General features: G+C 41.9%; 1 protein-coding gene across 1 annotated transcript; it reads right to left on the bottom strand.

Annotated features, from left to right (window-relative positions):
• Positions 1-16,136: 16,136 nt before the first annotated feature.
• Positions 16,137-17,133, bottom strand: hamp (hepcidin antimicrobial peptide). Its single transcript, XM_067509808.1, has 3 exons — positions 16,841-17,133; positions 16,668-16,745; positions 16,137-16,503 (listed from the first exon to the last, which is right to left on the bottom strand). Exons 1-3 carry the CDS (start codon positions 16,925-16,927, stop codon positions 16,399-16,401), a joined length of 270 nt encoding a protein of 89 aa, XP_067365909.1. The 5' UTR covers positions 16,928-17,133; the 3' UTR covers positions 16,137-16,398.
• Positions 17,134-17,711: the final 578 nt, after the last annotated feature.

Below are 17,711 nucleotides of genomic sequence, written 5' to 3'. Positions count from 1 at the left end.
TGACTACGAATAAAAACCAGTGAAGGAGAGAGATGGTTCCAACAATGCCTGGAGCTCTGAATCAGCACTGGGACAAGGCATCAATCACATTGCTAGTCTGTGTCAGCCTTTCCCTCCTTTCCACGCAGTCCTCTCCAGGATCAGTGCAGATGTTACAAATGAATCAGCAGAGCAATGACGACGGAATGACAATGGGTTTTTAGGTAGTACAGGAGGCTGCATTTTTAGCGAAAGATTGGCTGATCATGCCGGTTAGTTTGATAGGAGGAAATATGATTTATGAATATATATACACAATATGCACACGCTGGGTTTGACTGTTTATGTATGCTAATGCATTTGTGGTGTTTGCACACTTGAGTGACTGATTTCTCGCTTCCAAATATGCAGCGCAGGTTTTTTTCTTTATTTTTTCTACCCGGCATATACGTTCAGAACCCATCCATGTCAGCAGGATGTATGCGCCCGAGAACAGCAAGGTGTTTATGATGTTGTTCGATGTATGTGTACAAGTGTCAGATGTACAGTAGGGCGTCCGGGAGGATTTTCTTCTCTGATGCAGCCATGTTTGCTCGGGCGTTTCTCTTCTACCTGTCCTTGTTGCTGGCACCACCTACAAGCCTGCAGTAATTAAAGTGTTTGATCTCCTTTCCCTCCCCACTGAGACACACATTTCCAGACCAGCAAACACTGCGCTATTGCCACCGTGATCAATGACTTGAAGGAAAAGCGAGAGCCACAAACTGACAGCGCAGAGATTGAACAAGGGGGTGCGGGCATAGTGCAGGAGGGTGGCAGGGTGGAGAGAGGAGAGGCACAGGGAGGTAGTGAAGGCAAAGAGTGAGTGAGACAAGGGTGAAGTGAGGTCTGCTGAAATAAGGTGAGGAATGTACAAGGTTCCACAAGGATCGACTTTTCATTGGTGCAGTCCCCAAACTGCAAGAAGTTGCCTTTTTTTTTTTCCAACAGAAGAAGGTGTGACACACAAGTCCCTAAACAAGCAAACAAATGCATTTACTCTACAAACCCCTGTTTAACACAAAAAATATCCCATTTTATTAAAGCAGCTTCTAAGCACATCCATGCTCACATGCAAACACTACCGACAGAGCTGTGTCTGCATACATTTGCAATTTTTATTTTAACTCCACTATTCATAAAAAAAAAAAATGCCACATGATGTGCAGGTGAAACTTAAAGTGTAAAGCCCTGCTAACTTGCACTGAAATGTGTGTCTGTGTGTATATATATATATATATATATATATATATATATATATATATATATATATATATATATATATACACATATATATGTGTGTGTGTGTGTGGTTTTATGTTACACTTGTGAGGCACAGAATTGATTTTTCTGGGCTAAACCTACTCAGCCGCATCCACAAAGAGATGATCAACTGGCATTTGTACAGAATACTCATGAGACCCATATCGTACATACACACTGACAGACATGTACCCACTCAATCCTGACAAATGCAAACACACACACATTCTCACACACACACAGGTTTATATTTCCATCCTTGTTTGGACTCTCATGCTCTAACCATAATCATTACAACTAAATGTCTAACCCTTACCTATAGTCTTAACCTTGAAACAAGCCTTCGAACTAGCAAAATGGCCCAACTTTGCCCAAAGCTTCCAACTCAATTAAATTATTTCTTTTTTTAGCAAGCACACACACACAAACACACACACACACACACAAACACACACACACATGCAGACACGCAGACATAAATACTGTATACAAGAAAATAGCAGAAGCCACCAAACATCAGAAATGGCTAAAAATAAATAAATAAATAAATTGCAAACTGCAAACACTCCAATTTGTCTGACTCACCTGATAGTTTAAATGATTATCACCTGTCATATTTGGAAGCAAGCTAAGGTTTAAAGGTTTGCATGAGGGACTGATCAGGTGTGTAGATGTGGCTTGACAAGCTGAGTAAGAGACGAGGCCACTGATGTTGGACTTTTCAATCTTCCTACAGTGGAAATATTTAGATTTGTATATTTCTGTCAAATGGATTGAACATGGACTGACCAGGCAAGGCTGGCCTTGATCTCCCAGTGACTGAAACCTGGAGGGGAAACCCTGCCACAGCAGCAGTGAGCAGCAGACCAAACATGACCACACTGAGGAACCCGCATGGCCACCCAACCAAGTTTCAGGCCAAATCCCAGGAGTCAAGCTGCCGTCATTTGAATGACAGAGTGGGAGGCTGGAGCTAAGCTCACCTTATCCAGCCCGACAGCTATGGGGCCGGAGCTTCTAGTCTGGTGGTACGTATGATCTGTCAAATTTTCTTTTCCTGAAAAAGGCTGAACACCCAAACTGAAGAAGCTGCTTGGATGATGACTCACACTGAAGTGAGGCCCACCTCTAGGTAAAAATGCATTGGTGGGCTTTTGTTAATAACATCCTAACATCCTAGATCTCTGTTCCGGAGACAAGAGTTTGAACATTTTTTTAAAGTTTCATTTTAAATATATTTATATTTCCCAAATCTTTGCTTTAAGTGATTTCATATCTAATCTTATCCTGACTGTAGTTGCAACACTCTGGGATGACAATAACAATGTTCAGGGGCATTTGCAGAATGATTTAAATACAACATAAGCTCGTTAATTAAAAATTAATTAATTAATTATTTTTAAATTAATTAATTAATTTTTATTGTTTGTTTAGACAAAGATTTTGGTCTTGGTAAACCTCAATCATTTTCTAATTAACTCTCTTTCAAACCTGTCACTGCAATCGATACCAGAACCTCAGAAAGTCCTGCACTTTGTTCCCATATTCTGGCACGTTTGCAACATGTGTGTGGCACAAAAATGCACTTCCTTCAATCAATAAAATAAAGGCGTAAACCAAATACCAATGTTCTCCGGTGATTGGGGGTGGTTTTGAAAAATGTCTTCAAGATGTCTAAAAATGTGAAGGACACATACATTGTGCAAGGCAAACGCAGGGTCTATAAATGTCTCCCTCGAGTTTTTCATCAAAATTTACTATGAATTCTCTTCTAACGGGGGAACTGGGTAGATACCAGAAGGTGGCTCTTGTTTTAAGTCCAACACATTTAACTGCGGGTGGACCAAGCAAACTGCAAGTTGGCCACCTCTGCAGTGTGCTGATGGCATCTGATGTGTTTTTCACATCTTTTATCCCCTGGCACACACACACACACACACACACAGAAAACACACATGATACACAGAGGATGCATGCAGACCTGCACAGACTAAAGTCACGTGCCTCGCTACAGATTCCCTGACATGTGTTGCCTTTCTGTCTCTCTCTCTCTCGCTCACACACATGCACACACACACACACACACAGCCAGCCAACCAGCACTCCCAAGCCTACATTCCCATTCAACATGACTCTGTGGCTGGCTGACCTTGGTGCAGTAAGGACGGATCAGAGACAGACAGGCCGGGAGAAGGAGTCGCTATTCATCTTACGTTGGCATGCCAGCCTGCCCAAACAAGCCTGGGGAAACAATCCCTAGCAAGGGAAAGCTGCAAGCATCACCGGACTGAGTGGCACAATCCGTCAAATTACCTGAGCTCTCTGGACTGTGGCCCGGCCCGATATCAAGAGGCAGGCTGCAGGCTTATGGTTGAGCACACAAACACACGCAGAAGTGAGACTCCCCCACAGCAACATGGGACCACAGCATTTTCCATGACATTTATTTTTGGCAATGTGTTGTTCCTCTATTGTCAGTGCCTTTACGTTTCTGACTTTGTCTCGCCCCACAGCATCTACACTTTTTGTTTATGGAGTTTTCCTTCTTCACACCAATCATTCAAAAATCTCATATTGTCTCAGCTTTATACATTTTTGCAGAGATGCAGGGCTTTTTATGCCCCATAGTTTTAGCTTGTCTTAAAGTATCTAATCAGGAGCTACGTGCACCATCCCAATCAGTGCTTTCATTGTACCTTCCTCTTCTCACTTCTGTCCTTCTCTCATCATCCTCCTGCCTTTCTCTTTCCTCTCCCCTCTTCTGCCAACTTCCGCTGTGTTCCCGCTTTCTGTGTTATGTGCTTCTTTTTTTAGATAAAAAAAACCCACCCTGACACCTCTTCAGATCCACTGCTGTGTTTTTTTCTTCTTACATGGTAATCAGTTTGCAAATCAGTGCGGTGTCAGGGAGAGTGTTGCCAAGTTGTTTGGATCACTCTGCCTTAATCTGCAAGACGGCGGAATCGTCGCAGACTGCAGAGCATGCTAGTCTGGAGTGGATTTATGTTTTACGGGAGGCTCAGAAGGCAAAGAAAAAAGAGATATTACACTTGAGAAATGGAGTGCTCTTTAAAAATAACCCAAGCACCCAAGGATGCTACAGAATAGACACCCAGAGTCATTATACTGTTCTTTTATGTTTCATTGATGAATATTTTTTTTAAATTAACTAGTTGGATGGTTAGGAATTGACTGCTGTCCCATGATGGCTGATGAGAGGGACGTCTTTAAACCTTCAAAACCACAAGAGACGCAGAGAGACACCGAAATTAAAGTTTAATTGAGACCGTGTTATCTTGAACATAATAACGTACGAAATCTCTTGGTGTTGCTAATGCACATTTTATCATTGTGTTGTATCGTACACTAGATGCGACTAGTCACTGGTAAATTGTCAGTGACGTTGGTTTTTCATGCCACGATGGTCTACAGCAAAACAGCTAAAGGTCATAATGGTTTACAAGCTAAGAAGTCGATACTTTATCAGCCCTGCTAGAATAATGGAGGGCATAAAACAGGTTGAGCAGGAAGTGGGTTTTTATACAAGTTCCCTCCGGGGACCTTATCTTACCACAAACTGTTTCTAGAGAAGATGAGAAAATGAAAAGGCTCTCGGAGAGTGGCAGTTTTTCTTTGTAGTGTTAGTCAGTGTTTCAGTTGTGGCCTTGACAGCTTGAGTACAGCCTGTGATCAGGGGTTTAGAAACCTCTGGATGTAACAGGAGGGGGAGTACAAGCAGTGTGGCTCAGAGTCAAAGAAGGGGTGGGTGGGTGGGTATGAGTAAAATGTGTTTAGACTAAAATCCCAAACCCTTGCTCTTGGCAGAAATATAATTAATTTATGATTAGTTACATTATTTATTTATTTATTTATTTCCTGTTATAAATGAACAGTAGTTTTTCGTTTAAATAAATTCAGTATGTAGCTGCTATGCCCAAACAGCCTTAAGCTGTGGACATATTGTATTCATATGGTATCTCTTGTGTTTTTGGTCATTTCGTGGTCTTTCTGTGTCTTTTTGTGCTGCTTTTCTTTGTCTCTTTCTTTCAAATTGTTTGATTTACATTCTAACAAGAAAGCCACGAGGCTTATTGATATTGTCGGGCTCCCAGCACCCTTCATCCTGGTCCGTGAATGACTGGAAGAGGAGTCATCCGGAGTGAACAGGATACTGTAGGTGTGATGGCAGTGGATTAGGGAGAGTAACTACATGCAGGATTTGCACACTTCCACCAACTGGAGGAACAGCTGGGTGTATCTCTGCTCCCTTTCCGCTTTCCCCTCCATTTAACTCGTCATGCAGTGGCAAGCACAGACGGGGATGTTTTTCGCGGAGTCACATTTGAGGGCCAAGGGGACCCCCCCCCCAGCTGTGCTTTACAGTAACCATTTGGCTCGAGGAATGCAATTGACTTGAAAATATCTGAATGAGGGTGGGGCCTTTCATGGCAACAGTTGATAGACAAACACTGTACCCCCTCACAGGGGCATGAGCAGGGAGAGATGGATGTTTGGAGAATGGGCCCTAGGTTTGCTGATTTATGCGTTGGAGTGCCACTAGAGAGCTGAATCAGCAGCATCGTGGGGGGGGGGGGTGGGGGGGGGGGGGGGAGGGGGGGGGGATGCTGCGTGTGTGTCTAATAAATAACTCCTCTTCAAGCCTGTGTCTACACCTGATCGCTACCCAGAGGAGAGAAGAGGAACCTTTTAGTGGCCTTTGTCCTTTGTGTGGAGCTTGTGGAATCATTTTTTATGAGAATCGTTTCTTCAAAACTGGGTATGACATGACAGCTGCTCTAACGAGTTTATTGATGATTCAAATTGTGCTGAGGCATCACACTCGCACTCAAATGCACATAATGCATACAACAAAGCTCGGATTAAGCTACAGTAGCTGCTCGGCGAACAAACAGAAACACCTTCCTTGAAATCCCTCAGAGGTGACATGAAAAACAAATAATGCTGTGTTGTTATCATTGACGCGTTGCTTTCAAGAGGTGCTTAGAGAATCCCTCTAAGGCCTTCTCTTAGGGAATCAGTTCAGTATTACATAAGAGGATGGAAGGAATTTGGGAGGTGTATGTTCATGAGAGCACAGCGCAGTAAAGAAAGCAGACAAACGTTTTGCTAATTAAGGATGATTTTCCTCCAGCAGTAGCTTCAAATGTACTTTCCTCCTTTCCCATAATGCTTTGGTCTGGCGCATCCTTGGAGAGTCTCCACCATGCAAAATAAGTTATGCATATATTCAGCTGGCCACAAGTCAGCACATGTACCAGATAATATTCATGAGTCTTCCTTTGTTTACTGATCTATTTTCAGATAAAAGGGTTTCCTTATTCCAGCTTTAGCTGCTTTCTGAGTCCCATCGTGTTTTGTTTTTCTAGCACACACCAATCCAGACGCTATCTCAATTGAACTGGGATGAAATTGCATTTTCTCCAGAGGGAAAATAACATGGGGATGCTCGTGCAACAGGGCAGCAAGCTGAAGTATACAGTAAGTAGAGGAGCGACTTGAGAGAGGACCTTGCCAACAGTGGGAGAGAGAAAAGGAAGGAGGAAGAGCGGATCGATAGACGGTGTAATCCAAAGCAAATTTCTAAGTCCAGGAGGAAGTTATTTGTGCACGAGCCGTGGCACTGGAGATGAGGGGAGCAGTAACCACGGGCACATTTCCCTACAAGATGTGATGCCGTCAGCAGGAAACATAGATCTCCTGAGACTTCAAACGGCCTGCTAATATCCGTCCCCACTGTACATTCGCACGTGACCTTACAAATCACCGGCCTTATAGTGCTCAACTCGCCGTGCCTGTGTTGAGCATGTACACAGAGGCGGCTAATCGGAACCATCCATTATATGAGGGCAGGCTTGTTTCAGGCCACCGGCCATTCACGGTGATAGATGTGAGGGAAGGCTGAGGGAGAGACTGAGAGAGAGACCTTTAGAATGTGGGAACAGATTAACTAAGTCATCTACAGCATTATAGCATTACATGAAAGTGCACTGATGCATGATCTCAGAGCAATGTACAGTATATCCCTTCTATTAGTTTATTACATAAATCCGAGACTAATTTGACTACACAAATCTGGACACGCTGTCACAGTTTTGCCCTATGGTCCTTTGCTACAGGTACAGTATACATTGGCAAAGCCTCCCTTTGGGATAGGAAGGATAGGACGGATAGGAGGGAACGCCTTTCTATCTTTCTAACGGATCTTAAACTGTTCCAATTTTGCAGCCACACTAAAGAGCATCCACTTTAGTGCCTCTGCCCACATTGGTTGGCAAGTGATGGAACATGTGTGAAAGCTGGAATGACAAATCCATGCTGTATGATTTTGCAGCACCGTTACATTGACTTGAGACTCACAGGGGAGCCTATACAGCTCCATAGTGAAGTGTGAGCCAGTAAAACAATGACAAGCCTATCTATCCACCCCAGGGTGGCTCCTCCGAGGTCTGGCGTATTAAACTGAGCCCTGAGATAAAGCGGCCTCTTGCACAGTACAGCCAAGGGGGGAGAGGCACCCACTCTCTTTATGTATTCTAGTCATACTGCATATTGTTTGATATAATCAATGTAGACCAGGGGGTACTGCGTAGCACTCCAACAGATAGCCCTCCCATGGGTTATATAAATCTGCGTAGCACTACGCGTTTTATGCAGATTTCGACACGCGGTCACACGGAATATATGTGCACATGAGCGGACACACCTTCCTGAGGTAAAATATTGTTATATGAGACTGTACATATCCTAGCTTGAGCGTGCGTGTTTATAGTTTGTCTATGGCCACAATCCAAGAGAGCATATTGCCTAGGGGTATATTCAGTTATGCCAAGCCAAACTGTGTCAGAAGTCAGCCCAGGGCCTATGCTTCACCTCAGATGCATTACTTTACCCACACAAGTTCCTTATATCCCAAAGCAGGCTCGAAGTGGGAGCGCACAATAGTTTTGGAGTGCAGTCGTACACTTTATACATTTTGGCTGGAACTTAAGAAGCCTTGGAAAGTAGGGGGAAAAAAAGTTCTACATGTCTGAACCAAGATAGGATTTTACATACCAATGGGATTGCCAGAGTGTTACAGGTTTCTAAGAGACTGGACTTATTTTTCAGAAATAAGTCCGTCAAAACTTCCGCTACCCCCACACCAACCCCTCGTCATTGTGGCATACATGCATTGTGAGGTAGGGCCTAAGCTATTTCAGTAGCCTAGAAGGCTGTGTCGAATATTTGACAGCAAGGGACTGGAAGGTTTGATAGGTAATGTAAATCATGGAATATGCCTCAGTGGAGAGGGAGGGAGGGGTGAAGCAGAGCGATTCTATCAGGAACCAAATCCTCCAAATGCTGCTTTGAATAAGAATGAAACAGATAAAGCTTGGAGAAGCCATCATAGGAACTGTAATATTAGACAAACTGGAGATTTGCAAGACTGTTTTCTGAAATATCACAAGACATTATCAATGCCTGCTGGCTAATCTCATGCTTTTGCCTGAATTTAGAGGACAGTGCACTTGCTTTTCCTGTGCCGCAGCTAACAAGGCATCTGTGCAGTGCGTGGGTGGAGTGTCAGGGCAGTGTAGGTGACTAAAGGTCTTATCAGTGTTGCTACTGCTCAACTTTCTGCAACTGTTAGGGAGTTAATTCAGTGAATCATCTGCAGAGAGCTGCCCACTTTCTAAGCCGTGTGTCAATCTCGCTCAGCTGATATTTTTCTCTCGTTTCAAGTCAACACGGATTTCTACAAAGGCTGCACAGTGCTTTGCATGGGAAGATGCATTTCTGTGTCGCGAGCAGTTGGCACAGGAAAAAGAAAAAAGCTGATGGCTTTTTAATTAACCAACCGAGCTCATCAATATGTTGACCTGATTATTTCTTTCTATCCTCACACATTTGATGTGAGGTTATATAAATGTTGTGGTAGAATGAATCATTTTGGATCAGGTAAACGAATTAAATCCCAATAATAAACCCAAGGCATGAAAAAAAATAAAAAAATATGCAGCAGAATGAGGATGCATCAGTATTCAGATGCTCTTTACGAGAGGGGGTTGGTGGGTGGGAGGGGAGCTCCTATCACTCCCCTACGCTAATTAAAACTAACGACTCCAGGTGCTGCACAGCGCTGGGCAGAGGAACGACCGGGCGATGTGTTTGTGTTGGTGGTTCGCCTTCATTACAACTTGCATCCATTCTCCTTAGAAGCCCACTGCAGTATCGACTCGGCTCCTGACACACAATGTGCGATGCAAGAAAAAAGGGGTGATCTAAATGCAAATGCTATAGTATGATGCATTACGCAGGGCACGAGGAGAAGTGCTATGGGCAGCAGGAGGAAGATCCTTTCTTATACTAAAGGTGGTGGAATCTCAATGATGGCCACAGGTCAATAGCAATATCAGGCGTCTAAATGTTCTCCGGGCTTGGGAATAGGGGAGGTTGTTTCTCAGCATCTAAAGAGTCGATTAACATGTTCTCTTCTTGGCTTCTAAGCCAGATCAACGTAAGACGGGAAGGGGTAGTAAGAGAGACATTATATAGCTTTCAAAAGTGTTAAGACCCTTTCGCTTCTTGCATACTTGGCTGTGTTGCATTCTAAAAAAGGATGAACTTGCCCATCAATCTGCACAGTGGAAACACAATTATCAGGGGTTTTATTAAATATTAAATACAGAAATCTTTCATTTACAAAAGCATTCACACCATTAATTAAGTAATTTGCTGAAGGTCCGCTGGCAACAATTGTTTGATAGCATGAGCTATCTTGATCAAGCTTCGCACACCTGGACCTCTCGCCAAGTCTTGGCTTGGTTACGCCTGGGACCTCAAGGACAGGCAGAGACCTGGCCTGAAGCCACTTCAGCGTTGTCTTGGCTATTTGCTTCAGGCCATTGTTGTGCTGAAACCTGAACCATTGTACTGTTCACTGGATTGCTTTTTTTTTCTCCAAGGACTTTTCTGCATTCATTCTTCCTTTATTTCTGACCCCTATTCTGTCCCCCATTGAGATTAACCCCCCGCAGGCTAGCATGATGCTGCCACCACCATGCGTTACCATAGGGATAGCAATAGCAGGCATTAAACAGTGAATTGTGTTCATGTTCCATCCTACTAGAATCTTTTTGCTTTATGAATAACTTCATTAATTTTAAGAAAGCTGTCTTATGCCTTTACTCAACCTTCCTGCCTTCCATCCTGTCTCTGCCACAATGGCCTGGTTGATGGAGTGTTGCTCAGTCATGCTCATCCTGTTTTCTTACCGTGCATCTCCAAGGGACTTCTAAACTCCTGTTAGACTGACAATCTCGCTTGTCAAGGTCCTTATTGTTGGTTAGTCAACATTGTCAATTTTCTTGTGGTTTAGTAATTTCTTCAATTTCGCAATTAATAGGGTCGCTGAGCTCCTGGGGACACAGGAACATTTAAACTATGCCTTACCCTATTCCTTCGACTTCAAGACTTTATTTTGGACCTGAAATCTTCTTAAATTCTGTCTAATTAGTTAAAATTGCCACAGGTGGACTCGAGTCATGTTCTAGACACATCTCAGGGGGAGTTAAAGCAATTAGGTACCTGACCACAACTGGGAGCAAGACAACAAAAGGTCGGAACTCTTTTGTAAAAGGCAGATTTCAGTTTTGGATTTTTCAATAAACTAATTATTTAAAAAACACATTTTCTTAAATATGCATGTCATTACGGGTCATTTTGCCTCGATTGGTCTGTCTTTTAAAATTATACCAGGTCAAACATGCACACTCACACACACCCACACAGTGGAGTGTGGCTCTACCCAAAGGCTGCACTGCACAGACCCATAATTATGACAAACAGTTACCGTCTTCATACTGCAGGCAAATCCGAAAGTGTGAAATATGGTGGAATTTAATTCTAGAAATGGATTTGACTAAAAGGTCTGAAGGAGATGATCTTTCACTTTAAGCGGAATCCCCACTGACAGCAGGTATCACATTCAGCTGAAATTCAGAAAGTGGGTAGACGAAAGATTAAAGGATTCGAAATGTGATTTTTGTACACGCTAACTGTTCCATGATCTCACTGAAATTGTACCACTGTCTGTGTGATAGAGAATAAGGAGACAGAGATGGTGCATTTCCTGCAGAATCATCAAAGCCTTTCGATTTTACAACATCAAAGTGTCGAAGATGCTCGAGACACATTAACCGTGCAGTCATCGGTGTAAACAAACACCTTTCGAGAGAATAATTATCACTTTTAAAAAACACATAATTAATTTTGTTTGGTTTCCTCCAGTGAATGTATAGAGTCATAGAGTACTTTGCAGCTGTCCAAGTTTTAAAACTCTGACACAAGAGCTGTGACTGACAGTAAAAGGACTCACCATGATGTCAAACATCACAGGTTTTATTAATAGCATATTGTCCTTTAAATACCCAATAATGTTATAAACTCCGGTACAGAAAGTTTCAATATAAACTTTTAAATGTTTACGTTTAACATTTACAATCATTAATGTAATTGCAGTTTCACCTGAAAGTAGCGTTAGTTCAACTTCTCGTTTCCTTTACATCCATAATTTTGCTGCTATTTTTCATCTTGCGTTTTTTTTTTTTTCACACACAATTGTTACATTGAAAAGTAAAAGTTCGCGCTTGCCGCCATATTTGCTTTGGAACAACAACAGGTGAGATTTTCCGGCTCTCGCACAGATGATATCACCTGGAGGATTTTTCATCACTAGGTGTTCAGAAGATGTCTTCTGGGGGAGCTCTGGAAAAGCAGGTTGACCATCATTACAAACTCTGTAGTGTGAGCAACAAGATGACATGCTCTGAACTGAAGGTCCCTCCAAGTGATGTCATCTGGAGGAATTTTTTTCCCAGCTAGAAGTAGAGAGATATTGTGATAAAGAGAAGTCAGAGCGAAGTTTAATGGCATTGATGTACATATACTAACCAAAGTAAAACCAAAAGAAGAAGAAATGCAGCCACCAATGATGGTAATAAATATTTGTTTGCTTCTTCTGCAATAAAAATAATGGTGAGATATTTGCACTGAAAATGTCTTAGTGCAACACAACAAAGCAGAGTAGAGCAGCGGTTGCAGTCCACACTATGAAACTCTGCTCCCACACTACAGCAATTAGATCTGGGCAACATGCTGCTAAAACCCCAGAAGATAACGATGTGTCTCTATGTAAAGGCTACAATTGAAAACACATTGTGTGAGAAGTTGTAATCCAGTTTCACTTCACAAGATGTGGCTGCTGATTTGGGCGGCAGGATTTCTCCCTCAGAAGGAGGCGTCTTGATGTGCTTACGTGCGGGGGGGGGGGGGGGTCTTCACGCAGCGTTGTCACATTCAGTGTGGTTCTATTCTGTTAAATATCTCTGCCATGCCCTACCTGTCCACTAGACACCCTCACCTGACCCCCCCCCCACCCCCGCACACTTCAGACTGATCATTTACTGTATGTCGTGGGTTGTTGAGCCCTTTGTGTTTGCATATTGATTTTTTTTTCCAGAGTTTGCCAGATTCTCTACCCCTGCTCGTAGCTGGCTACGAGCCCGATCTTATGCAAGGCGAACTTCCTCTGAACCCTCTAACCCCGAGTGGACTCTTCACAACTTCTTCCTTCCTCACGGAAAATTCCACACTTCATTATCGCACTCGATGAGGTAATTTTAATTTGAATGATATCCTCGCTGGGAGTGGACGAGACAACACAGGGATCATTGTGCTTGTTACGCCTGTGGCATTCACTCTTGTTGTGTCATTAAAATTCTCATTGAAGTTTAATTTGCCCTCAACAACTTTTTCTTTCATGAGCTGTTTTTTCTCGGACATACTAAAGGCCAGTTCTTGGCTTTATTAAGTTTATTGGCTGAACTTGACCTCTGACTTAACACTCCCAGAGTTTGTTCAACTGTCTGCTCCTGTTGTACTTAGAAACCTTCTATAAAATGCAGCACTCGAACACTGGCAGACACTTGATGTCTACACAACTAATATGCACAGACAGAGAGTGGACAGTGCAAGGTTTGAGTAAATCCTTGAAATAAAACATCGTACATTTAAGAGCCTATGCTTTTCCTCAACGTGTGCTTAATCTTTAAAACATGTATTTTTTTAATTCATTCCAATAAACCTTCGAATTTTCTTGATGGCTTACTTTTAATTGGTACTTTTCTTGACGTAATGATATGCAATATTTTTCAAACAATCAATTTTTCCACTTAGCTGCCGGCTGCTAAAAATAATAGTGGTTTATGACAGCTTTTAAGCATATTGCAAAACATGATAGAGCCTTAGAAAAATCCTGTGGCTAGTGGAAATTATGTTACTGCAAAATGATGAACAAATTGTCAGCTAAATTTAAAAAAGAGAAGTTACACATTGCATAATTTAACTGTTTCTGTGTATGTGCATGCTCTCAGACGGGATGAAAAATGACCAATCAGGCTAAAATAAAAATAAAATATTTAATCTCAACATGCATCCACCATGTGAACAAGTGACAGCCACACTTAACAAATGGCTCCTGTGTTGGTGTTAAATGCTGAAGTCTTGCTCTTGAGTGTGCGTGGTGATTGTGATGACATGACAATACGCAGAAGACATGGCAATTTATAAAATGATCACCCGTCATTAGGCCTTGATTGTTATGAAAATGATTTTCAAAACTGACTGATTGCACTGAATTCTCCCTGAATGTGTTGCAGTATTTATTTGTGTGTGTGTGTGCGGTCAGCTGTGTGTAGTCTGCTGGTGTGAGCAAAGCATCTTAAACAGTATGTTCTGTGGTCACCGCTTATCAGAAATTATGAGCTTTTTTATTCAGGCAGTGTCTTTGATGCAGTTGTCGTCCGTTCTTTGCTGTGCTGTTGTACTGCGGCGCAGTGAGACAGCAGCATAACAGCAGTTCTACATTTTGGTTCACCTATTTAAAGGTCTGGTATGAAAAAACAAGTATATACAAAATGAATTTACACATAAAAATGCTGGATGTTGTGCCCCTTCGTGTTGTTTTGTGCACAAATTGGGGCATTTTTATTGTGAAATTGCAATTTGAATGATGTAATTATGAAGTAATTTGTCATTAAACCTGCTCCACTTTGCTCAATGGCTGCTAACTTTGTCCGTTTGCTGTTTGCTGCTCAATAGCTATTGCACAGTGGGTTTTTAGACCGCTTTTTTTTTTTTTTTTTTTTTGCTGAAAGCTAAACAATAAGCAGAATCTCACAAAGCTCTGTGAGGCTGAAAGGAGCTGCAGATTACAATGTATGGCACTGAATGAGATAAGGGTTTGATAGCATTTTATTCTTAGTGAATGTCAAAGGACCACGATCATAGTCATAGATAAAAGACATTATGGACTGTGATTCAACAAAACCTTTGGATCTTAGTGATGTGGCTGTGCAGTGCTTTAAGCTGTTGCACCGTTATGCTGTGCAGTGGCCATGCAGGTGTATGAAAAAGTTAAACCAAATTACTCTAAATATTTTGCTGGTTTTTCACATGAAAAGAAACAAAATTCGCTTTTCTTCAGTTTTTAATGCAACACTACACAGCAATTGCGGCAACCGTCTGCAAATGTTTGGGCAACGTTCTTCTTTAGAACAATCTCACTGACTATTTACACGTGGAAAAAATAATTTCCATATACTTGATATTATTTTAACCCTTGATCCACCACATGGGCCATAGTTGGTTAATCGGTGTAAGGAATAAATCAGAAAGCGTAAGATAGTAAGATAGTCTCTCATATTTATCTCAATTTTAAATGTGTGCTTGATTTGTCTCATTATTGTGGGTTTTCCTGTTTAGTTCAGCTGTGATTGCCGTCATGCTGCCATTTTGTACCTTTGACTGCACATACTTAAACGTACCCACACATGCATACACATATTTCCCCCAAACATAAAAGTAGTTCGGTTATTACAACTCAGAGTGTCTGTTCGAGATCTCAGACTCACTACACCATCAATACTTCATCTACAGCATCTCCATACACCAGCATGAAATCTCAAAATAGTCCTTGATGTCAGTGGTTAGTTAATAAGACAGCAATCAGATGAATGAAACTCACGCCGCATGACACACGCTACCTGTAATAATCTCCAAAAACGAAGGATATTGATTCACTGAAGATTGTATCTTGAAAAAGAAGGTTATATGACAATCCTTCATGTGAGAAACCCTCTTACTGTTAAATGTCCATGAATGAAATAATTTTCAATTTATAATCCAGAGAGGGAATTCAATTGACCTTTTTATTTCAGGGAACTCCTAAAACATAATTTTATCACTTTCTACCGGCTCATAACCTGATTTGCCAGGTAGATATGATGCTCACTGAAGCGGAATAGTGAACATCTTTGAGTTTTTGATTTTGAATATTATTTTTTCTCACCAGTAGCCGCTGCAATAACTGCCTGAGCAAGCACTCTGTCAATATTGGCCAATCAAAGACCACAGTACTGACGTGGTACCTCAATGCAAGAAAAACAAAAAATACATCTCTGGGACAGGATGTGCGTAGCTGGCTATAAATGATAATGCTTCGTAAATTGTATATCAGCAGAAACACTATTGAATAAGGGATAAGGAACAGGAAAACATGTTAGTTATAGTAGCTGAAAGTCCCTTTACTGATCGCCACAGCAAAACAAGTACAAAACCATAATTATAATGAAAAATGGTTCATTTTCCTTATGTCATTTAAGTGTTATGATGATTTATGTCAGATATAGAGTGCAAAAGGGTACTGCAGAATTTACCATATGCACCAATAATTGTGATGAAATGACACATCACTGCCAACATTCCATTTTCTGTATTAATAACAAACACATCTGTGCATCAAATGTTCATTTATTTATGACAGACTTAAAATACATACAGAATACTGATTATTGTTAAAACAAACTGACATAATATTGAGCTTAAAAAAGAACTGTTACAAACATACAAAATAAATACAATATATATAGATATGTATTTTTTTTTTCCAGTGCTCTTACATGAATCATATAGTTTTTTAATTATACAAAGGCTTTATAGCACAGGAAAGGCATTGGAGAGATTTTAAAAGTCATAACATAGTGGTTGTGGGAATCCTCAGAAGCTGCAGCAGAAACCACAGCCCTTGGTCTTGCAGCATTTGCAGCAGTAGCGGCACAGGGAGATGTGGCTCTGACGCTTCTGTCTGATGTGATTCGTCATCTGCATGAAAGACACGAGACGTGAGCAAAGTGTTCACCTCCTGCATTTCATCCTCTCCCCTGCACAGGGAGAGCACCGGGGGTACTCCGGAGGGAAAACACATCCCCTTAAATTTTAATTTGCTCATGGTAATTGGCTTAATTCATCCAGTCAATTGAACATACCATCCACGATTCCGTTGACATCTCTTGATGTGCCGCAACTGGAGTGTCATTGCTCCCTGCCTCCTCCAGCTCTCGCACCTGTTAATGAATTATGCACATTTAGGTGTCACATCTTAGCCTGCTGACAAAGCATTTATAGCTAATAAGCAAATGAAGGCAAGTCCAACTCTTACCCCGCTGAATGGGACGGCAGAGCTCTCCAGAATGCAAATAAAGGCGAGCACGAGTGTCACTGCAACTGCAATGCTGAATGCCTTCATTTTAGCGCAGGTTTTAAATGGGTTCAGAGGTTACAGTTGATAGGTCTTCTTTGTCATGAGTGTCAGGCCCCCAAAGAGCAACACAATATCTTCAGCTTATTCTTCAGCTCCAGTGATGGCTGGCGATTGTCTGAGTAGGCAGATTTCTGCAGATCTTTCTGTGAACCTGGTCAGCTCTTCGTCCAGTCCTTCCCCTGTCTGATTGTGGTGGGTGCAGGATGTGCTGATATTTATACACACTCTGGCTCAGTGTTGCCTAATCATTACGGGAGGCCTGGCCTATTCCTGACAACAGTTACTTAACGCCACCGGGAAACTTTTTGACCTCTTTATTTCTCCTTTCCGTGCTTCTGAATCACTTGGGGAAACTCCTCGATTTATTTCTGATCGTGAGCACCTCTTTCACTCAACTATGAACTTTTAAATTAAATTACTTTCCACAGGCAGTCGACATAATTCCACACATGAACGCCGGCTGCTGTCAGTGGCCATCATTTTTACAATATAACATGAGAGCAAGATGTATTCTGTACTGATGCAGTACTTAACACTTGTAGATGTGACTTTTCCTGGAACAAACGGGTAGAAAGCTTTGGAGATTCCCACAGTAAAAGGCCAAGACTGCTCGGGTCGATCTATTGCACGGCTGGCTGAGCTGCACTTGTTTCAACTCAGGACATCCTTCAGTAAGGAGAGAGAGCCACTTTGGAATAGCCATTGCTCAGACTAAAGGATGTAATTACAACCTCTCAAATGGAATAATTAGCCCCTCATTTCCAACACA

This window comes from Channa argus, chromosome 7 (assembly GCF_033026475.1).
Source record: "Channa argus isolate prfri chromosome 7, Channa argus male v1.0, whole genome shotgun sequence".
NCBI lineage: Eukaryota > Metazoa > Chordata > Actinopteri > Anabantiformes > Channidae > Channa > Channa argus.
This window is presented reverse-complemented; position numbering and strand designations above follow the sequence as displayed.

What these genes read in the sequence shown, in the direction of transcription:
- hamp (XM_067509808.1), bottom strand. Translation starts at nt 16,927, where the DNA reads ATGAAGGCATTCAGCATTGCAGTTGCAGTGACACTCGTGCTCGCCTTT. An exon ending in CTGCCGTCCCATTCAGCGGG is followed by an intron (nt 16,746 to 16,840) that starts GTAAGAGTTGGA and finishes ATTCATTAACAG; the next exon opens with GTGCGAGAGCTGGAGGAGGC. An exon ending in TGTCAACGGAATCGTGGATG is followed by an intron (nt 16,504 to 16,667) that starts GTATGTTCAATT and finishes TCTTTCATGCAG; the next exon opens with ATGACGAATCACATCAGACA.